We start from the raw sequence: 20,033 nt of genomic DNA, 5'->3' as shown, positions 1-20,033 counted from the left end.
TCTTCATTTTATAATACCAAATCTACTATTTTCACTATAATTTTTTTTTTTCTTACTTTATTAATTAGTAAGCAAAAATTAAACTTAAATATTTAAATAAATTCCAAATTAGTAGTAATTCTTAAAAAGAAAAAAAAAAATCAAACTAAAGTATAAAATAGAAAAGAAAATTTTTAAATATTTTTTTTCCATTGCAATCACCACTTAAATTAATTTTTAAAAATCACATTAAAAAAAAAAAAAAAAAAATCTAAACGTAAACTCAAAGCAAAAAAATATCAAAACGGAAACTCAAACCATAAAGCATAAAGGACAAAAAAAAAGAAGAAAAACCCGAAGATACCAAAAACATTAATTAGAAAGATGGGGGAGAGAAAATTTTTTATCATAACTGAAAAAGGTAATTATGGTATATTGAGAAAAATATTTATTAATTTTTAAATTATATTTGAAAGTGTCATTTGTTTTAAAATTAAAGTATGATCATATAAAAGTGAAGTGGGAGTATCTCATCTACTACTTAATGGACAAAATGAGTAAGATTAATTGCCAATCATCTGCTTTGGTTCTTGACCAAAGTTTGGTCTGGGTAGAAGCTATGAAGTAAGTTATAAGCATATTGTTGTTATTGTGTATTTATGATTTTATTTGAACCCTCTTCCTATCTTATTTAGATTTTTGAAAAAATAATATATACTTATTTTTAGGATGTTAATTATTTATTTGGGCTGAATAACACTAAGACTTGACTTAGGCCAGACTATTATTATTAAATTATGTTTTAAGGATGTAATTCATAAAACCAAATCGAATTACGTATTTATTTGAGATCAAATATAGTGAAAGTTTTAAGTGAAAACTAATTTTTTATTAATTATCTACAACATTTTATTAATCATCCGACCTTAATTCATTTTTTAAGTGGAGAAGGAGCAATGTTGAATGGGCACGCCTCCTCTGTCGGTCGGATTCTAAAGTGTTTTTCAAGTGATGACAGTTTTCAACACGTGTCCTGTTTAATCATTTTTAAGCTTTGATGGTGGCTCAATGTAAGCCATTTGTTTTGCAATAAGTATCTGCGAGGTTACTGTTAATAGATATTTTTTTTTTATGGATAAAAAAAATCCCACATTCATTTTGTTTTTTTTGTCAACTCGAACGTCCACATCTCATGTCGGAGAAAATATCACTAAATTGTAAAGATTTAAAAAAAAAAAAACCTAAAGGTTTTTGGAAGTAGAAGTAAATATATATCAAAATATACTTAAAGAAAAGAATATATATTGAAAAAAAAAAAAAAATCCTTTACATTATTACGTTAAGCAAAGCTAACAGGGATGCTGCTTTATAATTAATTAATTAATTAATTAATTAATACTACGAGTAATATAAAGTAACTTATAAAGGAAGAAAAAAAAAGTTTAATGAATAATTACAAATCACATGATTGACTTCTATGGATGGACCACGTGTCCTTTCCCTTTCCTTCAATTATTTCCTAATATATATATAATCAGTAATAGGAATTTCCACCGATCTATAACCCAATTTGGATTTAATCAGTAATAGGAATTTCCCAATTCTTACGGTTTGTTATATATATATATATATATATATATATATATATCTATATGTAAACGTGGATCTAGGTTGATTGTTATATATATATATATATGTGAATATGTACATGTAAACGTGGATCTAGGTTGATTGTTACCTACCTACAACCTACAACTACAAGAGAAAGAGAGAAAATCCGCTTCACCCAGTACTAGTGGTGGTGGTGCGGTGGCGGTGAAGAAACAGAAATGGTATCGTCTGGGCGGCCGAGGAGTGATTGGAGTGGCAGTGGTGGGATGCGGAAGGTGGTGCTGGGATTAGGATTTTGGGTACAAGGGTTAAGGTGCTTCCCATGGATGGCTGTGATTTTCTTTCTGAAAGATGGTCTGAAAGTGGATCCGGCCACGCTCCAACTGCTTCAGAACTCCGCCAATCTGCCAATGGTTGCCAAACCCATCTACGGTCTCATCTCCGATTCCTTTTACATTGCTGGACAGCACCGCATTCCTTACCTTGCCATTGGAGGTATCAAACCCTATTTCTTTCTCTATTATCAGTTCCCAATTCTCATTCATTAAGTAATTCATATTCGTTTAAACTTGATCTTTGTTTTGGTTTAGGCTAATTGATTTGTTGTTTGGATCTATTAAGATTATTGCAAAGTTCTTTTGATATTCCATGTGAATTCCTGCTATTTTCATTTTTTTTAGTCATGTTGAAGAAAAATTATCAAAACTCCAATAAGATTTTTGATTCCTCCCCCTTCCATGCTAAACAGAGAATTTTTTTTTGGGATTTATGGTTACATATATATTTTATGGATATCTGCATGGTTTGTAACTCTGAAAACCGTTCTCAAAAGCCTCTTAAAACGAAAAAAAAAAAAAAAAGTGTTCTCAGTTAACAATCTTTTATAATTCACTAAAAAGTTTTCCGAAAAGTGAACCTAGGAGAATTTTTTGTACTGTTTTTAGAGTTACAGACCAGACCAAATTTATTGAAGATTTTAGTTAGGTTTTCTTGAAATACTAGTCATATTAAAAATGGAGGCCTAGTTAGGTTTTCTTGAAATACTAGTCATATTAAAAATGGAGGCCCCCCGTTGGCCCAATGTTTCACGGGTTCAAAACAAAGAAACAGCCTCTCTGCATGCTAGAGGTAGGACGGTGTATATCTGACCCTCCCCAAACACCACAATTGGCGAGAGCCTCGTGCGTTGGGTTTGCCCTTTATTAATTCGAGGTAACGTAATTATAATGCATAAAGAATGCCAGGATAATATAGTGACCTTTAATCTGTATTCTTTACATTAAAACAGAGTAAACACGAAAATGTATTGAAGAATGGTGGAGAGTGGTTTTGTGCATGCTTCTTTTAAACCAAGCCACAGTTACCTTGATAGTAGTTTAAGCATGCTAGTGTAGAGAATCTGCAACTCACTGTTCTTGGTCATGAAAAATTTAATCTTATTTTTATTATATTATTTTGGTGGTGTTTAGAGACACCTTCTCCAGCTCAGTAGAATCATTAAAGATAAAGAGGGTCCCGGTGAGGTTGAAGACATCTCATTAGTGTATTAGCTTAAAATGGTGTTGTACTTTTTTTGGCACATCAAGCTTTACATTTTGCTAATATATTCTACTTCTACATCAACGCAGCTTTATTACAAGCCGTGTCATGGCTTGCTATTGCATTGCTTCCTCAATCAAGCATGTCATTCTTCACAATCACCATATATCTCCTCCTTGGGAATCTTGGTGCCTCAATAGTTGAGGTTGCAAACGATGCAATTGTTGCAGAGACTGGAAAGCCGTCGACTTCCTCTTCTAAGAATTCACAATCCTCTTCCTCTGGTGAGCTCCAATCATTTGTTTGGATGGCTTTGTCCATTGGTGGAGTCCTGGGAAATCTATTAGGTGGTCTTGTCATTGACCGATTCTCCGCCCAAGCTATGTTCCTCTGTTATGGCATCCTCCTTGCTATCCAATTTCTCGTAACAATTTCCATACATGAAAGCTCTCTTAAACTCCCAAAGAGTGCATCCGATGTCGGGATCAGAAAGCAGCTTTCTCAGCTTCTAGTTGCATTACAAAAACCTGAAGTTGCCAACTCAATAACCTGGTTTGCAGCATCTTATGCCATAATTCCAGCCCTGACAGGCACCATGTTCTTCTATCAAACGCAGCACTTGAAAATTGAATCATCAGTCTTGGGGATTTCTAAGGTGTTTGGGCAGGTGGCAATGCTTCTGTGGGGTGTTGCTTATAATCGGCATCTAAAGTCAATCCCGCCAAGGAAACTGATCTCAGCTATTCAGGCCACCATGGCTGTTTTCATGGTTTCGGATGTTCTATTTGTGAAAGGGGCGTATCAAAAAATGGGGGTACCAGACTCGCTCTATGTCGTGGTTTTCTCAGGCTTTTTAGAGGTTCTGTACTTCTTTAAGATTCTCCCATTCAGTGTTCTCATTGCACAGCTCTGCCCACCAGGCTGTGAGGGGTCTCTAATGGCATTTCTCATGTCTGCCATTGCTCTTGCAATGATAGTGAGCGGATATTTTGGCGTTGCACTTGCATCAATTGTTGGTGTGACGGGAAACAATTTTTCGGGTTTGCCTCATGGTCTCATTATACAGGCAGCATGCACACTTCTACCGCTCTATTGGTCCTCATGTATCCATGATGATGCGAAACCAAAAACCAAAAGGAAGGAAAACTGAGAGCACTAGTTATACTGGCAGTAGCAGCTCCACTTTGAAGGAAGTGAATTTTTTACTCAATTTTTTTTTTTTGTTCTCTAGATTAATTGTTATATTTTTATATCATTAGATAAGTATTTCAATAGTGTTGTGTTCTCCATAGTCTTTGTATAATATGACTTCTATGTTATGGTTGAACTCACTGTTCTTATTCATCAAAACCTTGTGGTACACAGAGACATTGGATTGGACATATCAAAGCAAGTTGTGACTCTCTGGCTTTTTCACATTGTGGGAAAAAAAATCACAGCACAACTTTCATGCTTGATGGTAAGGCTGATCATAGATGAGGCTGGTAAGAGAAACGAGAAATGGCTGCGTTATTTTGGAGTGAATATGATTTTCTGAGAGGTGGTGCTCCCAGGCATCTGGACTGAATATATAGGGTATTCTATATGTTTATGAGCTTGGAATCTGATTCTAAGGTATACATCAAAGAATTGTTTGAACTGGTTGCAGACTTGGTTTATGAGGTCGATGAGTTGAACATTGGCAATGTTGGGCTGCGACTGCTAACCATAAAATCACAATTTGAAGTTTGGTCTTGCAAGAGAGAGTCAGTCCTTTCTCTGTCTTCCTCTCTCAACAACTTCCAAACAAGGTGTTAAATTCATTTGTATTGCAGAGAATATGACCTCATCAACCGGCAAGAACCAGATCCTCTCCCGTAATAATTTTTGTGTTGTATTTGTTGTGCATATGAAGTACTTTTTTCTTCCAGAATGCAACATCATTATTCCACGAATGCAACATCATTACTTCATAAGCACAGGTGTAAATTGTAATATTAGCATCTTTTATTCTTCACTCTCCAAAATTCTCTGTTATGCGCCTTCCTCTTCAATTCAGTTTCTTTGAACTTTTATCCTTCTTTCTTGCTCCCTTAAACACGACTACATAGGCACATGCTTTGTTCTTCTTTCACATCTGGTCAAATGTCTCCTATTAATACAAGTTTTTTTATTTATTTAAAGGCAAAAATGTTACGGATTAGTTGTTAAAAGAGGGAGGGTGCAAGGCTCGAATATGAACAACTTAATCACTCGAACAACATTGCACTTGCTTTGTATTAGTTAAGCATCAATTTTTTTTCTCTCACCATCAATTCTTGCAGAACTTAAAAGACTACATTATTTGAGACGAAACTCAATAGGATCAAAGAAGCTTAGCTCTCTCATGTAACATCTTAGAAGCTTATAAAGACATTGTGAAAAATCAAATCACTTCTTATGGGGCAAAAAATCTGATCACCATTCTAACAGGTAAAAAGGAATTTGTACCATTAGTTCAAATGTTATGATCTCTTCTTTTCAAAATAGTATATGTATTCGGTTTTTTCTCTTCCTCTATCCCTATTCCATAGTTCCAGTGTTTGAATCAATAGAGAATCTTTTCTTCTGTATGAATCGATGCTAGATTACGACAAATTTTTGAATAAAACTTGGGTTTGAACCTGGATGTTGGGTCTACGGTGGTAGCACAAAATTTTACTTAAACTCCCGACAATACTTTGTAAAATGGCCCAAAACACTCTCCCTCAAAAACAAATAAAAAAAAAAATTGGTTTTATCAGATGAACTCTAATTTGGCTAACTAATTACTGTCTAAGGCTTTGTTTGGTTTTAAGGGTTTGGATTATAGGAAAAGGAAAATTTTGTGAGAGTAATTTTTTATAATCACAAAACTTTTTAGTAAAATTTTCTTATAAAAAAACACACAAAAATTTTATTTTTTTGAGAAAAATATATGAAATTTCAATTGTAACCCTCTTTTATGGTAAGTTTCACACCATACAAAACCACAAAATGATAACTTTTCATAATTTTCTTCAAAAAAATTCATGCTAATCGAATACATGGAAAACTAATTTTGGTTTCTTTCACTCTCACTTTCCATTGTCAATTTCTATCTAACCAAATACACCCTAAAGCACTTAAAAATAGTGCAGCAGAAAACAAATAGTAATATAAAGCTTATATATTTGTGTTCGTATCACTATCTAGCAACATGAAAACCAAAATTTCAAAACAAAAAAAAAAAAAAAAACAAAAAAGAAAACAACAAACATTTACAAGTTCACATGAGCTTTAGTGGAAACTTACAAAATTTGAGTATGAGATCGAGATTGAAAAGATATAATATATATTTTTATAATTTATAAGTTCATCTATTGAAAAGGTCATGTACACATGAATGAATCAGTTGAATTAGGAACACTTATGTTCATAAATATTTACAAGTTTATATAAGATTCGGTTGAAACTTCAGTATGAGATTGAGATTGAGATTATATATATATATTAGTAATTTACAAATTCATCTACAGAAAAATTTATGCTCTTTGTTGAATTAGGGACACTTATTTCACACACTTTCGCAAAAGGTAATAATAAGTCAAAGTTGATGTGGCTCATTTCATTTATTTAACAAACTTAAAAATATTATTTTAGCATAAAACCTCTTGTTACTTTCTCTTGTTGCAAATTAATCAAGTCTGATGATAGTAGGATGATGTTTGGTAAAACATCAAGCAGTAGAAAGAGACAGCATTGATACCTAGATTATCTATTTTCAAACGGGTCTAGACTTGGTGGGATCCAAATTGAGATTTGAATGGTTGACTTAACCAATGAAAGAGTAATCTTGATAAAAAAGACAAATCAAATGGTGATTAGTTCACCATTATTATCTTAGGCTGTGTTGGGAAAAGGATAGTATTAGTTATTAGATAAAAAGAATGGATAGTAATAATATCTATTTATGTTTGAATAAATAGAAAAAAAAAAAAAAATAATGATATTTTTATTCTGATATGATAGAGGGGAGAAAAGAAGAGAAAAAATAACAACCAAATTACTATTATCTTTTTAAATAGATTAAATATGAGTGAAATAATAATTTTTTAATTTTAATCGTTGAAGGCATTTTCAAGATTATGAAAATACTATTACACTATCATTTCTTTCCTTATCTTTTCATTTTTTAAGAGATAGAAAATGTGGGATAAAGAAGAATATCTCTCCCTATCTCTCTCTATCCTTTCTTTTATTTCATTTTTAACCAACCAAACACACTCTCACAATCCTTTTTTTTTTTTCTTTTCTTTTATCTCCCTACCCCTTCAAATCTACCATATCCAAAAGTACCCTTACAATTAATAATATTTACTCGTATAATTTTTTTAGAAAATAATAAAAATCCTAATTCTTAATTATATTTATGGATTACTATGCAAAAGTCTTTGATAAACACTAGTCACCAAAAAAAATGGAGTACTGATTGGTACAGTGGTGAAGATAAACTGTTCTTCTTCTTAGCTGGAGTGAGGGTGAAAATGGAATTCTTTATTATTAATGAAATAAGGAAAAAGAGCGTGTTTAAGGGGAAGAGGGTAACTTCTTTCCATTCTAAAAAAAGATGAGAGACGTTTGAAATCGAGTGTGTAAGCAAAAATTGCTTATTAACATTATTTACATAATTCTAATCTTAACTCTTATATCTTTGTCAAAATTGTGTGTGAATGCTATCTAAATAACTCTAGTCTTAACTTCCATATCTCTGCCTCTTTCAATTTGTTATTCACATAACTTATATACAATATATTTATACAAATTGGAACTAGGACATAGGATGGTGTGATTACTTGTCCCAATTTTAATACATACTAATTGAATTGTTCCTAAACTGATTAGGTTAAGTTGAATAAAATAATTTGTATTTCAGTATTAAATAAATAGAATTGAATAAATTATTAAATTCATTAAATTAAGAAATCCAATCCAAGCAACCATTGACTCAAATCACAAATATTGTATCAAATGAATTTCATAACTTAACACACATCGTGAGGATGGAATTGATTTAAAAATGGAAACACGGGCCTTCTGTGACAAGCACAAATGTTGCATCAAATGAATTTCATATGTTGCGCGCACACATGATGGAATGAGCCGGAGGATTACAAATCTGCAAATAGACACCATACAGTCACAGATGATGAAGTTCATTGAATTTTGGTTAAACATCAAAAAGTAAAGAGGAAGAGTCAGTTCTGTGTTCAGGAAAACAAAAGAAAAAAATATATTATATCCACCAGCTTGTGGGACCCATCAATTGTGCAACAGTGTGGGCCTCACGGCCCTTTCCTTTTATTTGAATTTTGGATTTAAAAGAGGTCTCTTTTTTTTTTTTTTTTTTTTAAACCCTTGCAAACAGAACCTTACAAAGAGGCCAGATATCCTCTATTTATATTATACACGCATAATAATTAAACACCCCACACCCACCTACCCACACACGGTTGAAAATAATAATCATGGAGACCTGGTTCATCATCGTCGTCTCCCTATGCATCTCAGCACTGATCAAATCTTTCTTCAACCTCCTCTTCTCTTTATCTTCTTCCTACAACAAAAAGAAGCTTCCGCCGGGACCCTTTATTTTTCCGATCATCGGAAAATTTCTATGGCTACGGAAGTCGTTTTCGGAGATCGAACCCGTCCTCAAAGATCTCCGGCAAAAGTACGGTCCCATCATCACTCTGCATATAGGGTCTCGGCCGGTCATCTTAGTCGGCAACCACTCGCTCGCCCACAAAGCCCTCGTCCAGAACGGCGCCGTCTTCTCCGATCGCCCCAAGGCGCTGGCCACCAGCAAGATCATCAACAGCAACCAACACAACGTCAGCTCCGCCGCCTACGGCCCCAATTGGCGCACCCTCCGCCGCAACCTCACTTCCGAGATACTCCACCCTTCCCGCGTCAAGAATTACTCGGCGGCGCGAAACTGGGTTCTCGCCATCCTTATTAACCGCCTCAACAAATCGCGGTCGGAATCGAAATCCGTGATAGTGGTGGATCATTTTCAGTACGCCATGTTCTGTCTTCTGGTCTTGATGTGCTTCGGCGACAAGCTTGAGGAAAAGCAAATCAAAGAAATTGAAAGAGTTCAGCGAGAGCTGTTACTGAGTTTTGACCGATTTAACATACTCAATTTCTGGCCGACCATCGGAAAAATTTTGTTCCGGAATCGGTGGAAAGAACTGATACGGCTGCGACAAAATCGGGAAGCTGTATTGATCCCTCTGATCAGAGCCCGGTCAGTAGAAGTTGCTCTCAAGAAACAACAACGGAAAGAAGAGTACGGTGGTGGTGTGGTGGCGTACGTCGACACTTTGATGGATCTGGAGTTGCCGGAGGAGAAGAGGAAGCTTAACGACGACGAGATGGTGAGTCTGTGCGGGGAATTTCTCAACGCGGGCACTGACACGAGTTCGACGGCGTTGCAGTGGATCATGGCTAGCTTGGTGAAGTACCCAGATGTTCAGGCCAAGCTTTATGAAGAGGTCACCGGAGTCGCGGGATCACCGCCACCGCGGCCACCATCGGATGAGGAGGTGGGGTTGACAGTGATAAAGGAGGAGGATTTGCAGAGGATGCCATACTTGAAAGCGGTGGTGTTGGAAGGACTGAGGCGTCACCCGCCGGCGCACTTCGTATTGCCTCACTCGGTGACGGAGGACACTGAGTTAGAAGGGTTCGTGGTGCCGAAGAATGCCACCATCAATTTCATGGTGGCCGAGATGGGGTGGGACTCTGAAGTATGGGATGATCCCAAGGAGTTCAAACCAGAGAGATTCTTGACTTCTACTATTGTTAATGGAAATGGCGGGAATGGCAGTGGTGCTGATAAAGAGGCCGTGGTTGGAGGAGAAGCTGGTGGTTTTGACATAACTGGGAGCAGAGAAATCAGGATGATGCCATTTGGAGCTGGAAGGAGGATTTGCCCCGCGTCGGGTTTGGCTTTGCTTCATTTGGAGTATTTTGTTGCTAATTTGATTTGGTATTTCAAATGGACGGCTGGTGATGAAGGTGATGTTGATCTATCCGAGAAGCGAGCGTTCACTATTGTGATGAAGAATCCATTACGGGTTCATCTCTCTCCAAGGACGAAATAACATTAATGGTAGTTATTATTTTAAATTAAAAAATATTCATTGTCTCTTAATTTAATATTATGTTATATGTCGCATCCAACTTGTCTTCTTTCTTCTTCCGGTGTAATTCTATGTATAAGGGGTTATGACTTTTGAATCATAATTTAATAACACATGAATGAGCAAGTTATTTTTTAATTATTAAATTTTTTCTTTTAATTATCAAATCAGATTTGATAATTAACCAATAAATAAGTGGATATGTATTTTATTATTTATTATTTAGTAATTAAAAATAACTGTGTTCTTGTGTTGTTGATCCAAATTAATAATTAAAATGATAATAAGTATATTATTTTTAATAATGGATAACAAAGAATTTGGATCGGGCCGCGATACTCAGGTGTAGATAATTTAGACCGATCTTCTAGGTAGAATCTGAGTGGCTGATGCATCAACACTTTCACTTCAAGTTCTGACTGTGGCCCACCCTCGCCGGTCTATAAGCTGTTTTACCTGTAAGAAATGACGAGATACGGCAAGCTGAACGGTGAGATTGAACTGACGGATGAAGCGACTGAACGGTGGTGAAGAGGGCGGCGGGATTGTTCGGCGAGCAAGGAAAGATGGGTCTGGGGTCTATACTTAATTAGTGAGCTAGACCCAAAAGAGAGCTTTGATACTGACAGCGAACATGGATGAACCGATCATGAAGGTCTGAACGGTGAGAAGCGCGGATGGATAGAACCTGCGAACAAGAATAAAAATAACAGAATTGGTAGCAAACATGGATGAATAGAATGGCGGATGTTGGTCTGACGGCGACGTCAAAGTGCCCGGCAGCGAAACAAGTTTGAACTTGTGGTGGGCTCTTGTACCTTTACACCCCTTAATGATATCGGTATAGTGCGTATAATCCTCCATTATTTGTTCACCTCGGTTATATTTTAAAAATGGTGCGGATTAGTGTCTTTTGGGCGTTGACCGATACCAGAGCTACAAAAAGACTAAAATAGCCCTTTATCCATGATTTAAAAATAATAATAAAATAGCAAAAAATAAGAAAAGACTAAAATAACCCTCCATCAATACTCCATCTCTATTCTCGCTCTCCACTCTGAAGTTGCCCTCTCTCCCTGTGCAACTGCAAACTACAAAATCTACAAGAATCAGAAGTACAAAACCCATATATTTCAGTTTATCTATCTGTCTGCAAGAATCAAAAGTTCAAAACCTATTACCTATATCAAAACTCATATCGGCATATCATTTCAGATTATTCAAAAAATCAAAACCCATATCTTTCAGTTGCCATCGCCCGCTGTTGCAGTTCAGGTTCGCCATTCGCAAACTTCAGCCACTGTCTCTCAACCCATAGGGAACAAAATAATATTTTATTAATTTGGAAAAATTGGAGTACAATCCTCTATAATATTATTTACAAAAAATAAGGTCCTCTGATTCGATCTCCTTTGTTGGTTGGATTCAAAGGCTTTTGGAGCTTGATCTTGAATCAAGTTGTTGAAAATCTTCTTCAAGTATTTGTAGTTGAAGAAGATCGCTGATGATTTCTGATCGAGGGCTAACGAAGCTTGATCTCGAACAGTGTTGTTTGATGATTCTTTGAACTTGTTGAATCGCGGGGAAAGAACGACACGATTTTGATGTGCTTGTTGTTCTTTATTGAATTTGAGGAAGAACGACACGGCTTTGAATGTGCTTGTTGTTCTTCGCCTTCAGAAAGAATTTGTTGAATTTGATGAAGAACGGCACGACTTCGGATGTGCTTGTTGTTGATCACCGTGGAATTTTGATGAAGAACGGCACGATTTGATGTGCTTATTGCTCTTCGCCTTCAGTTTGGTAGAGCTTCATTATTTCTCTCTGGGATTTCTGGCCTCTGAATTTCCGAGTCTCTCAACTTTTAGACCTTCTTGATTTTTAAATCTCTGAATTTCTGGACCCCTTCTCCTTCCTTCAAGCCTCTATTTATAGGCTTCTTAGATTAATAGGATAATGACACGTGTCCTCTTCTGATAAGGACAAAATTATAACTGGCCGGACCGGTTATATTGTAATAATTATCTATAAAATAATTATTCTAAATATATTTTATTAGGAATATTTATTTTTTTTATTTAATCATTTGGATTGGGCTAATTAAATAATTTAAGTGGATCAAATTTGAGCCAATTAAATAATTTAATTAAACATGAGACCCATATTTAATGGGTCAATTTGTCAAAACAAAAGTCCATAAAATTTTAGTGTTTACACCCCCCTCTTTCTTTGCAACTGCAAACTTGTATGTATGGGTTTTGTTTTAATTTTTTTTCTAAATCAACTAATCAAGGTTTATAATTCTTGTTTTGCAAACTAAATCCTATTTGGTGAAATTTTTTATGATCTTTTTTATATAATTTTTTTTAGGGCAAATCATTTCAGCCTCCCCAATCGCCTCCATCTCTATTCTCGTTCTCAACTCTGAACTTACCCTCCCCGTGCTTATTTATAAAATAATTTAATAAACACATCAAATCGTGCCGTTCTTCATCAAAATTTTACAGTTATATAGTGATAATTATCTATAAAATAATTATTCCAAATATATTTTATTAGGAATAATTATTATTTTTATTTAATCGTCTGGATTGGGCTAATTAAATAATTTAATTGGATCAAGTTTGAGCCAATTAAATAATTTAATTAAACATGAGACCCATATTTAATGGGTCAATTTGTCAAAACAAAAGTCCATAAAATTTAGTGTCTACACCCCCCTCTTTCTCTGCAACTGCAAACTTGTATGTATGTGTTTTGTTTTAATTTTTTTTCTAAATCAACTAATCAAGGTTTATAATTCTTGTTTTGCAAACTAAATCCTATTTGGTGAAAATTTTTATGATATTTTTTATATAATTTTTTTTAGGGCAAATCATTTCAGCCTCCCCAATCGCCTCCATCTCTATTCCCGTTCTCAACTGTGAACTTACCCTCCCCCCTCTCTCTAACTACAAACTACAAAATCTAAAATAATCAGAAGTTCAAAACCCATATGCCATGCACATGACCAACTTACGTCTAATTTCTATGAAAATTTTCACCGAAGGTACTTAATTGCACATTTTTATATCTAGACGTCCAATTTCTATCGAAATTTTCACAGAAAGTGCTTAATCGCACATTTTTATATTTAGTATGAATTTCTATAATCAAATCTAACTAAAAAGGTATAATTCGCACAAATTAAAAATCACATAGGTATTTTTCAGACTTTCCCTTTTGTGGTGTCTATGGCCTAAATATGTATACATATATATGTATATATATAGACCAACAGTGTATGCTCCATTGACAACCGGGAAAGCTTAAACGAGGACGAGAGAGGAAGTTCAGGAAGATCAAAACCAGAGCAGAGCAACACCGGACCTAATTTCAACTGACCCAACCGCGTAGCTCGAAGCAACCACGACTAAGCTCAATCCGACGAGCCCTCAAGCAACGGTGAGCTCTCAAGCCTCGGCAAAACCCATATCTGTCCGGCAATCTCCATATTAACACCGGACCCATGTTAAAATGTTGAAATGAAAAACAAAAAGTCTACATGGCTGTTATTGATTACTGCAAAATTAGAAGTTCAAAGTCCATGTTTGAGTTGAACAGTAAAGAGGACTTTGTAGGCTAAATGTTGAATAAATCATGTACTGCACATCAAACCATTAATGATGATTTGATAGTCTTTGTATGTGTAGAGTCCTAGTGCTAGACCTCATTGTTGTCGTGTTTGAGTTGTCAATGTTAGAACAGCAAAGGGACTTTGAAAATCGAAAGACAAGTCATTATATGACAGGGTTAAATGTAAATAGATTTCCTGTAAGATGAAATTTGCAACTAACCCCTTTAATTATTAAAAATGCAACAGACTTCTTCCACTGTATATTTTTGAGTCTCAAATTGAACCCTCCAACCGCGGGCAACCCCAACCGGATCGTTCACTACTACATGCCACATAATTTCTATCAAAGTTATCGGCCAGAGGCGTCAGTTAAAATATCATTTTTCATTTGATTTTGGAGAACAATTCGTGATGTAGTAAACCTCACCCCATATGTATTGACTATTGATCTCAACCTTCTTGTTGTAGTAAGTTCCACGTATGTTAATTGATCTTAACCTTTCTCTCGGCTTCACTCACTGTCTTTTCCATCCCTTCATTAATAAAATAAACAAATAAATAAATAATAATAATGCATATGGATGTCATGCCTAGGATTGTAAAATTGTTTTAATCTATTTTGAGATATATACTTTGATCTAAACAATCACATCCATACAGTTATCATTTATTTATGGGTTATTTGTTAGGAGTTCTAAATAATTCAAAACGATATAATTTCAACCAATCACATGAGGTCCGCATAAATAAAATGTTGACACAATTGCTTGTGATTGGCTATTTCTCTAATAGACTTGACAAATGGAATAGGTGGGTTTGAGCAGGAGGAGAACATGTCCAATATAGGTTGGTTCTCATCTTAAAATGTTAAGTATTCAAGCCTCAAATATTTAATTACAAGAAAGTAAGTGCAAAAAAAATGAAATTTTCAAAAGAAGAAAAGAAAAAGCAAGTACAATAAGCATTAAAAAAAAAAAAAATACAAAACAAACTCTCTCCATGCTAGAGGTAAGATTGTGTATATCTGACCCTCCTCAAACATCGCAATTGACGAGAGTCTCGGGCGCTTGGATTTACCCTTTACCTTCAATATGTATTCTTTACGTTAAAACAAAGTAAATATGAAAATGTATTGAAGAATGGTGGAAAGTGGTTTTGTGCATGCTTCTTTTAAACCACGCCACAATTACCTTGATAGTAGTTTAAGCATGCTAGTGTAGAGAATCTGCAACTCACTGTTCTTGGTCATGAAAAATTTAATCTTATTTTTATTATATTATTTTGGTGGTGTTTAGAGACACCTTCTCCAGCTCAGTAAAATCATTATAGATAAAAGGGTCCCGGTGAGGTTGAAGACATCTCATTAGTGTATTAGCTTAAAATGGTGGTGGTTTTTTTTTTTGGCATATCAAGCTTTACATTTTGGTAATATATTCTACTTCTACAACAACGCAGCTTTATTACAAGCCGTGTCATGGCTTGCTATTGCATTGCTTCCTCAATCAAGCATCACATTCTTCACAATCACCATATATCTCCTCCTTGGGAATCTTGGTGCCTCAATAGTTGAGGTTGCATACGATGCAATTGTTGCAGAGACTGGAAAACCGCCGACTTCCTCTTCCAAGAATTCACAATCCTCTTCCTCTGGTGAGCTCCAATCATTTGTTTGGATGGCTTTGTCCATCGGTGGAGTCCTGGGAAATCTGTTAGGTGGTCTTGTCATTGACCGATTCCCCACCCAAGCTATGTTCCTCTGGTATGACATCCTCCTTGCTATCCAATTTCTCGTAACAATTTCGATCCATACGCGAAAGCTCTCTTAAACTCCCAAAGAGTGCATCCGATGTCGGGAACAGAAAGCAGCTTTCTCAGCTTCTAGTTGCATTACGAAAACCTGAAGTTGCCAACTCAATAACCTGGTTTGCAGCATCTTATGCCATAATTCCAGCCCTGACAGGCACCATGTTCTTCTATCAAACGCAGCACTTGAAAATTGAATCATCAGTCTTGGGGATTTCTAAGGTGTTTGGGCAGGTAGCAATGCTTCTGTGGGGTGTTGATTATAATCGGCATCTAAAGTCAATCCCGCCAAGGAAACTGATCTCAGCTATTCAGGCCACCATGGCTGTTTTCATGGTTTCGGATGTTCTATTTGTGAAAGGGGCGTATCAAAAAATGGGGGTACCAGACTCGCTCTACGTCGTGGTTTTCTCAGGCCTTTTAGAGGTTCTGTACTTCTTTAAGATTCTCCCATTCAGTGTTCTCATCGCACAGCTCTGCCCACCAGGCCGTGAGGGGTCTCTAATGGCATTTCTCATGTCTGTCATTGCTCTTACAATGATAGTGAGCGGATATTTTGGCATTGCACTTGCATCAATTGTTGGTGTTACGGGAAACAATTTTTCGGGTTTGCCTCATGGTCTCATTATACAGGCAGCATGCACACTTCTACCGCTCTATTGGTCCTCGTGTATCCATGATGATGTGAAACCAAAAACCAAAAGGAAGGAAAACTGAGAGCACTAGTTATGCTGGCAGTAGCAGCTCCACTTTGAAGGAAGTGAATTTGTTACTCAAATTTTTTTTGTTCTCTAGATTAATTGTTATATTTTTATATCATTAGATAAGTATTTCAGTAGTGTTGTGTTCTCCAGAGTCTTTGTATAATATTTCTTTTATGTTATGTTTTAAGTCACTGTTCTTATTCATCATAACCTTGTGGTACAGAGAGACATTGGATTGGACATATCAAAGCAAGTTGTGACTCGCTGGTTTTTTCACTTTGTGGGAAAAAAAATCACAGCACAACTTTCATGCTTGATGGTAAGGCTGATCATAGATGAGGCTGGTAAGAGAAACGAGAAATGTTCGCCTTATTTTGGAGTGAATATGATACTCTGAGAGGTGGTGCTCCCAGGGCATTTGGACTGAATATATAGGGTATTCTATATGTTGATTCTAAGGTATACATCAAAGAATTGTTTGAATTGGTTGCAGACTTTGTTTATGAGGTCGATGAGTTGAACATTGGCAATGTTGGGCGGCTACTACTAACCATGAAATCACAATTTGAAGTTTGGTCTTGCAAGAGAGAGTCAGTCCTTCCAGCTCTATCTTCCTCTCTCAACAACTTCCAAACAAGGTGTTTAAATTCATTTTGATCAAACACCTAAATTGTAGGTTTTATATTGCAGAGAATATGACCTCATCAACCGGCAAGAACCAGATCCTCTCCCGTACTAATTTTTGTGTTGTATTTGTTGTGCATATGAAATACTTTTTTCTTTCAGAACGCAAGATCATTACTTCAAGGTACACGTGTAATTTGTAATATTAGCATCTTTTATTCTTCACTCTCCAAAATTCTCTTTTATGTGCCTTCCTCTTCAATTCAGCTTCTTTGAACTTTTATCTTTTTTTCTTGCCCCCTTAAACATGACTACATAGGCACATGCTTTGTTCTTCTTTCACATCTGGTCAAACCTCTCCTATTAATACAAGTTTTTATTTATTTATTTAAAGGCAAGAACGTAAGAAGTTAGTTGTTAAAAGAGGGAAGGTGCAATGTTCGAACACATTCTCCTACATACCGAGAACAACCTAAGCACTCTAATAACATGACACTTGCTTTGTCTTATCACAAGTTAACCATCAATTTTTTTCTCTCACCATCTATTCTTCTAGAACTTAAAAGACTATATTATTTGAGAAGACACTCAACTGGATCGAAGGGTCAAAGAAGCTTAACTTTCTCACATAACATCTTAGGAGCTTATATGGACATTGTGAAAAATCAAATCACTTCTTATGGGGCAAAAAAATTGATCACTATTCTATTAGGTAAGAAAAAATTTGTAGCATTAGTTCAGATATTATGATATCTTCTTTTCAAAATAGTACGTGTATTCTGTTTTTCCTATTCCTTTATCCCTATTTCATAGGTATAGTGTTTGAATTAATAGAGAACATTTTCTTCTGTATGAATCGATATTCTTTATTACATTCCAATTCTTTCCCGCTACATTCCAAGGAAAATCTCAAATTGGATCCCAAATTGACTAGTTAGTGTGAGCTTATGCATACGATATTTTCAGGTTAGTGTGAGCTTATCCTTGCGATATTTTGGGGTTAGTGTGAGCTTATCCTTGAGATATTTTCGACACATATTTAGAAGGTGACTGGTCTTTTATACACCCTCCTCGAGAGAAGATGGCTTGGCTTAACATGTAATTAATCCTACTTAAATTTTTGAATAAAACATGGGTTTGAACAAAGAACTCTTTTTTTTTGCAATTCCTATGATGCAATTGGAGTTTATTGGGAGAAAAGAATCCATTTAGATAGTCCTTTGTGGCTCCGATGGCGACTAGATCAACACGAAGCTCCCATTGAAGTTCATTATGAATCTTAGGGTACCTATTATGAGATTTATGAGCACTATCTAATAATAAGAAGTGGATGTTGGGTCTACGTTGCTTACACAAAATTTTACTTAAATTCCCAACAAGACTTTGTAAAATGGCCCAAAACATTAGTTGTTCTTCTTCACCATTAAGAGTTTTATCAGATGAACTTTAGAATTTGGCTAACTAATTACCACGGCCTAGTTTGGTTTTAAGGGATCGGATTATAAGAAAATTTTGTGAGAATAATTTTTTATAATCACCTAACTTTCCCACAAAAATTTTCTATTAAAAAAAACACGAAAATTTTACTTTCTTGAGAAAAATATATAAAATTCCAATTCTACCCCTGTTTTATGGTAAGTTTCACACTGTACAAAATCATAAAATGATAAATTTTATAATTTTCTTTAAAAAAAATTCATGCGAATCGAAGACATGAAAAACTAATTTTCACTTTTTTCACTCTCACTTTCCTTTGTCAATTTATATCTAACCAAATAGACCTTAAAAGCACTTAAAAATAGTGCAGCAAAAAACAAATAGTAATGTAAAGCTTATATATTTGTGTGTGTATCACTATCTAACAATATGAAAATCAAAATAGAAAAAATAGAAAAAAAAAAAAACATGAAAACAACAAACATTTACAAGTACTATGAGCTCCAGTTGAAACTTACAAAACTTGTGTATGAGTTCGAGATTGAAAATATATAATATATATTTTTATAATTTATCAGTTCGCTTATTGAAAAAGTCATGTACACGTGAAGGAGTCAGTTGAATTACGTTCATAAATAAATATATATATATATATATATATATATTAGTAATTTACAAATTCATCTGCCCAAAACGTCAAGCTCTTTGTTGAATTAAGGACACTTATTTCACAAACACTTTTGCAAAATGTATTAATAAGTCAAAGTTGATGTGGTTCATTTCATTTATTTAACAAACTTAAGAATATTATTTTAACATAAAACGTCTTGTCACTTTCTCTTGGTGCAAATTAGTCAAATCTGATGATATTAGGATGATGTTTGGTAAAGCATCAAGCAGTAGAAAGAGACAGCTTTGATACCTCATTTTACGCTTTTGACTGACCCAAATAGATGACCTATTTTCAAACGGGTCTAGACTTGGTGGGATCCAAATTGAGATTTGAATAGTTGACTAACCAATGAAAGAGTAATGGTGATAAAAAAAGACAAATCAAATGGTGATTAGTTCGCCACTATGGCATCTTAGGCTCTGTTTGGATAAGGATAGTATTAGAAGGATATTAATAATCTCTATTTATGTTTGAACATGTAGAAGAAAAAAGAAATAATAGTATTTTTGTTTGGATATGATAAAAGGAAAAAAAAGAAGAGAAAAAATAACTAAATTATTATTATGTCTTTTTAAATAGATGATAGATATGAATGGAATAATAATTTTCTTCTTTAATCGTTGAGTATATTTAATCCTTGAGGATATTTTTAGGATTATGAAAATACTATTTGTACTATCATTTCTCTTTGTATTTTCTCATTTTTGGAGAGATAAATTTTTTTTTTTTTTGCTCCTTACCACTTCAAATCTACCATACACTTACAGTTAATAACATTTACTCGTATAGTTTTTTTTTTAAAAATAATAAAAATTCTAATTCTTGATTATATTTATTGATTACTATGTAAAAGTCTTTGTTAA

At 34.8% G+C, this 20,033-nt stretch overlaps 2 protein-coding genes and 1 pseudogene across 2 annotated transcripts; all 3 read left to right on the top strand.

Annotated features, from left to right (window-relative positions):
- Positions 1–1,610: 1,610 nt before the first annotated feature.
- On the top strand, positions 1,611–5,189 carry LOC132312905 (probable folate-biopterin transporter 7). The gene is made up of 2 exons (XM_059811466.1): positions 1,611–2,085; positions 3,219–5,189. The coding sequence occupies exons 1-2, from the start codon at positions 1,809–1,811 to the stop codon at positions 4,277–4,279; spliced, it is 1,338 nt and encodes a 445-aa protein (XP_059667449.1). The 5' UTR covers positions 1,611–1,808; the 3' UTR covers positions 4,280–5,189.
- A 3,344-nt stretch (positions 5,190–8,533) lies between these two features.
- LOC132312904 (cytochrome P450 89A2-like) lies at positions 8,534–10,459 on the top strand. The gene has a single exon (XM_059811465.1). It carries the CDS (start codon positions 8,634–8,636, stop codon positions 10,272–10,274), a length of 1,641 nt encoding a protein of 546 aa, XP_059667448.1. The 5' UTR covers positions 8,534–8,633; the 3' UTR covers positions 10,275–10,459.
- A 3,398-nt stretch (positions 10,460–13,857) lies between these two features.
- LOC132314598 (probable folate-biopterin transporter 7) lies at positions 13,858–16,522 on the top strand (annotated as a pseudogene).
- Positions 16,523–20,033: the final 3,511 nt, after the last annotated feature.

The sequence above is a fragment of the Cornus florida genome, unplaced genomic scaffold, assembly GCF_030987335.1.
Source record: "Cornus florida cultivar Cherokee Brave unplaced genomic scaffold, ASM3098733v1 CherokeeBrave_3.0.0_Hap2_Chr06, whole genome shotgun sequence".
Classification (NCBI taxonomy): domain Eukaryota; kingdom Viridiplantae; phylum Streptophyta; class Magnoliopsida; order Cornales; family Cornaceae; genus Cornus; species Cornus florida.
This window is presented reverse-complemented; position numbering and strand designations above follow the sequence as displayed.

Coding starts and splice junctions, on each gene's coding strand:
- LOC132312904 (XM_059811465.1), top strand. CDS start 8,634: ATGGAGACCTGGTTCATCATCGTCGTCTCCCTATGCATCTCAGCACTG.
- LOC132312905 (XM_059811466.1), top strand. CDS start 1,809: ATGGTATCGTCTGGGCGGCCGAGGAGTGATTGGAGTGGCAGTGGTGGG. Junction 2,086..3,218: donor TCCTTACCTTGCCATTGGAG/GTATCAAACCCT, acceptor ACATCAACGCAG/CTTTATTACAAGCCGTGTCA.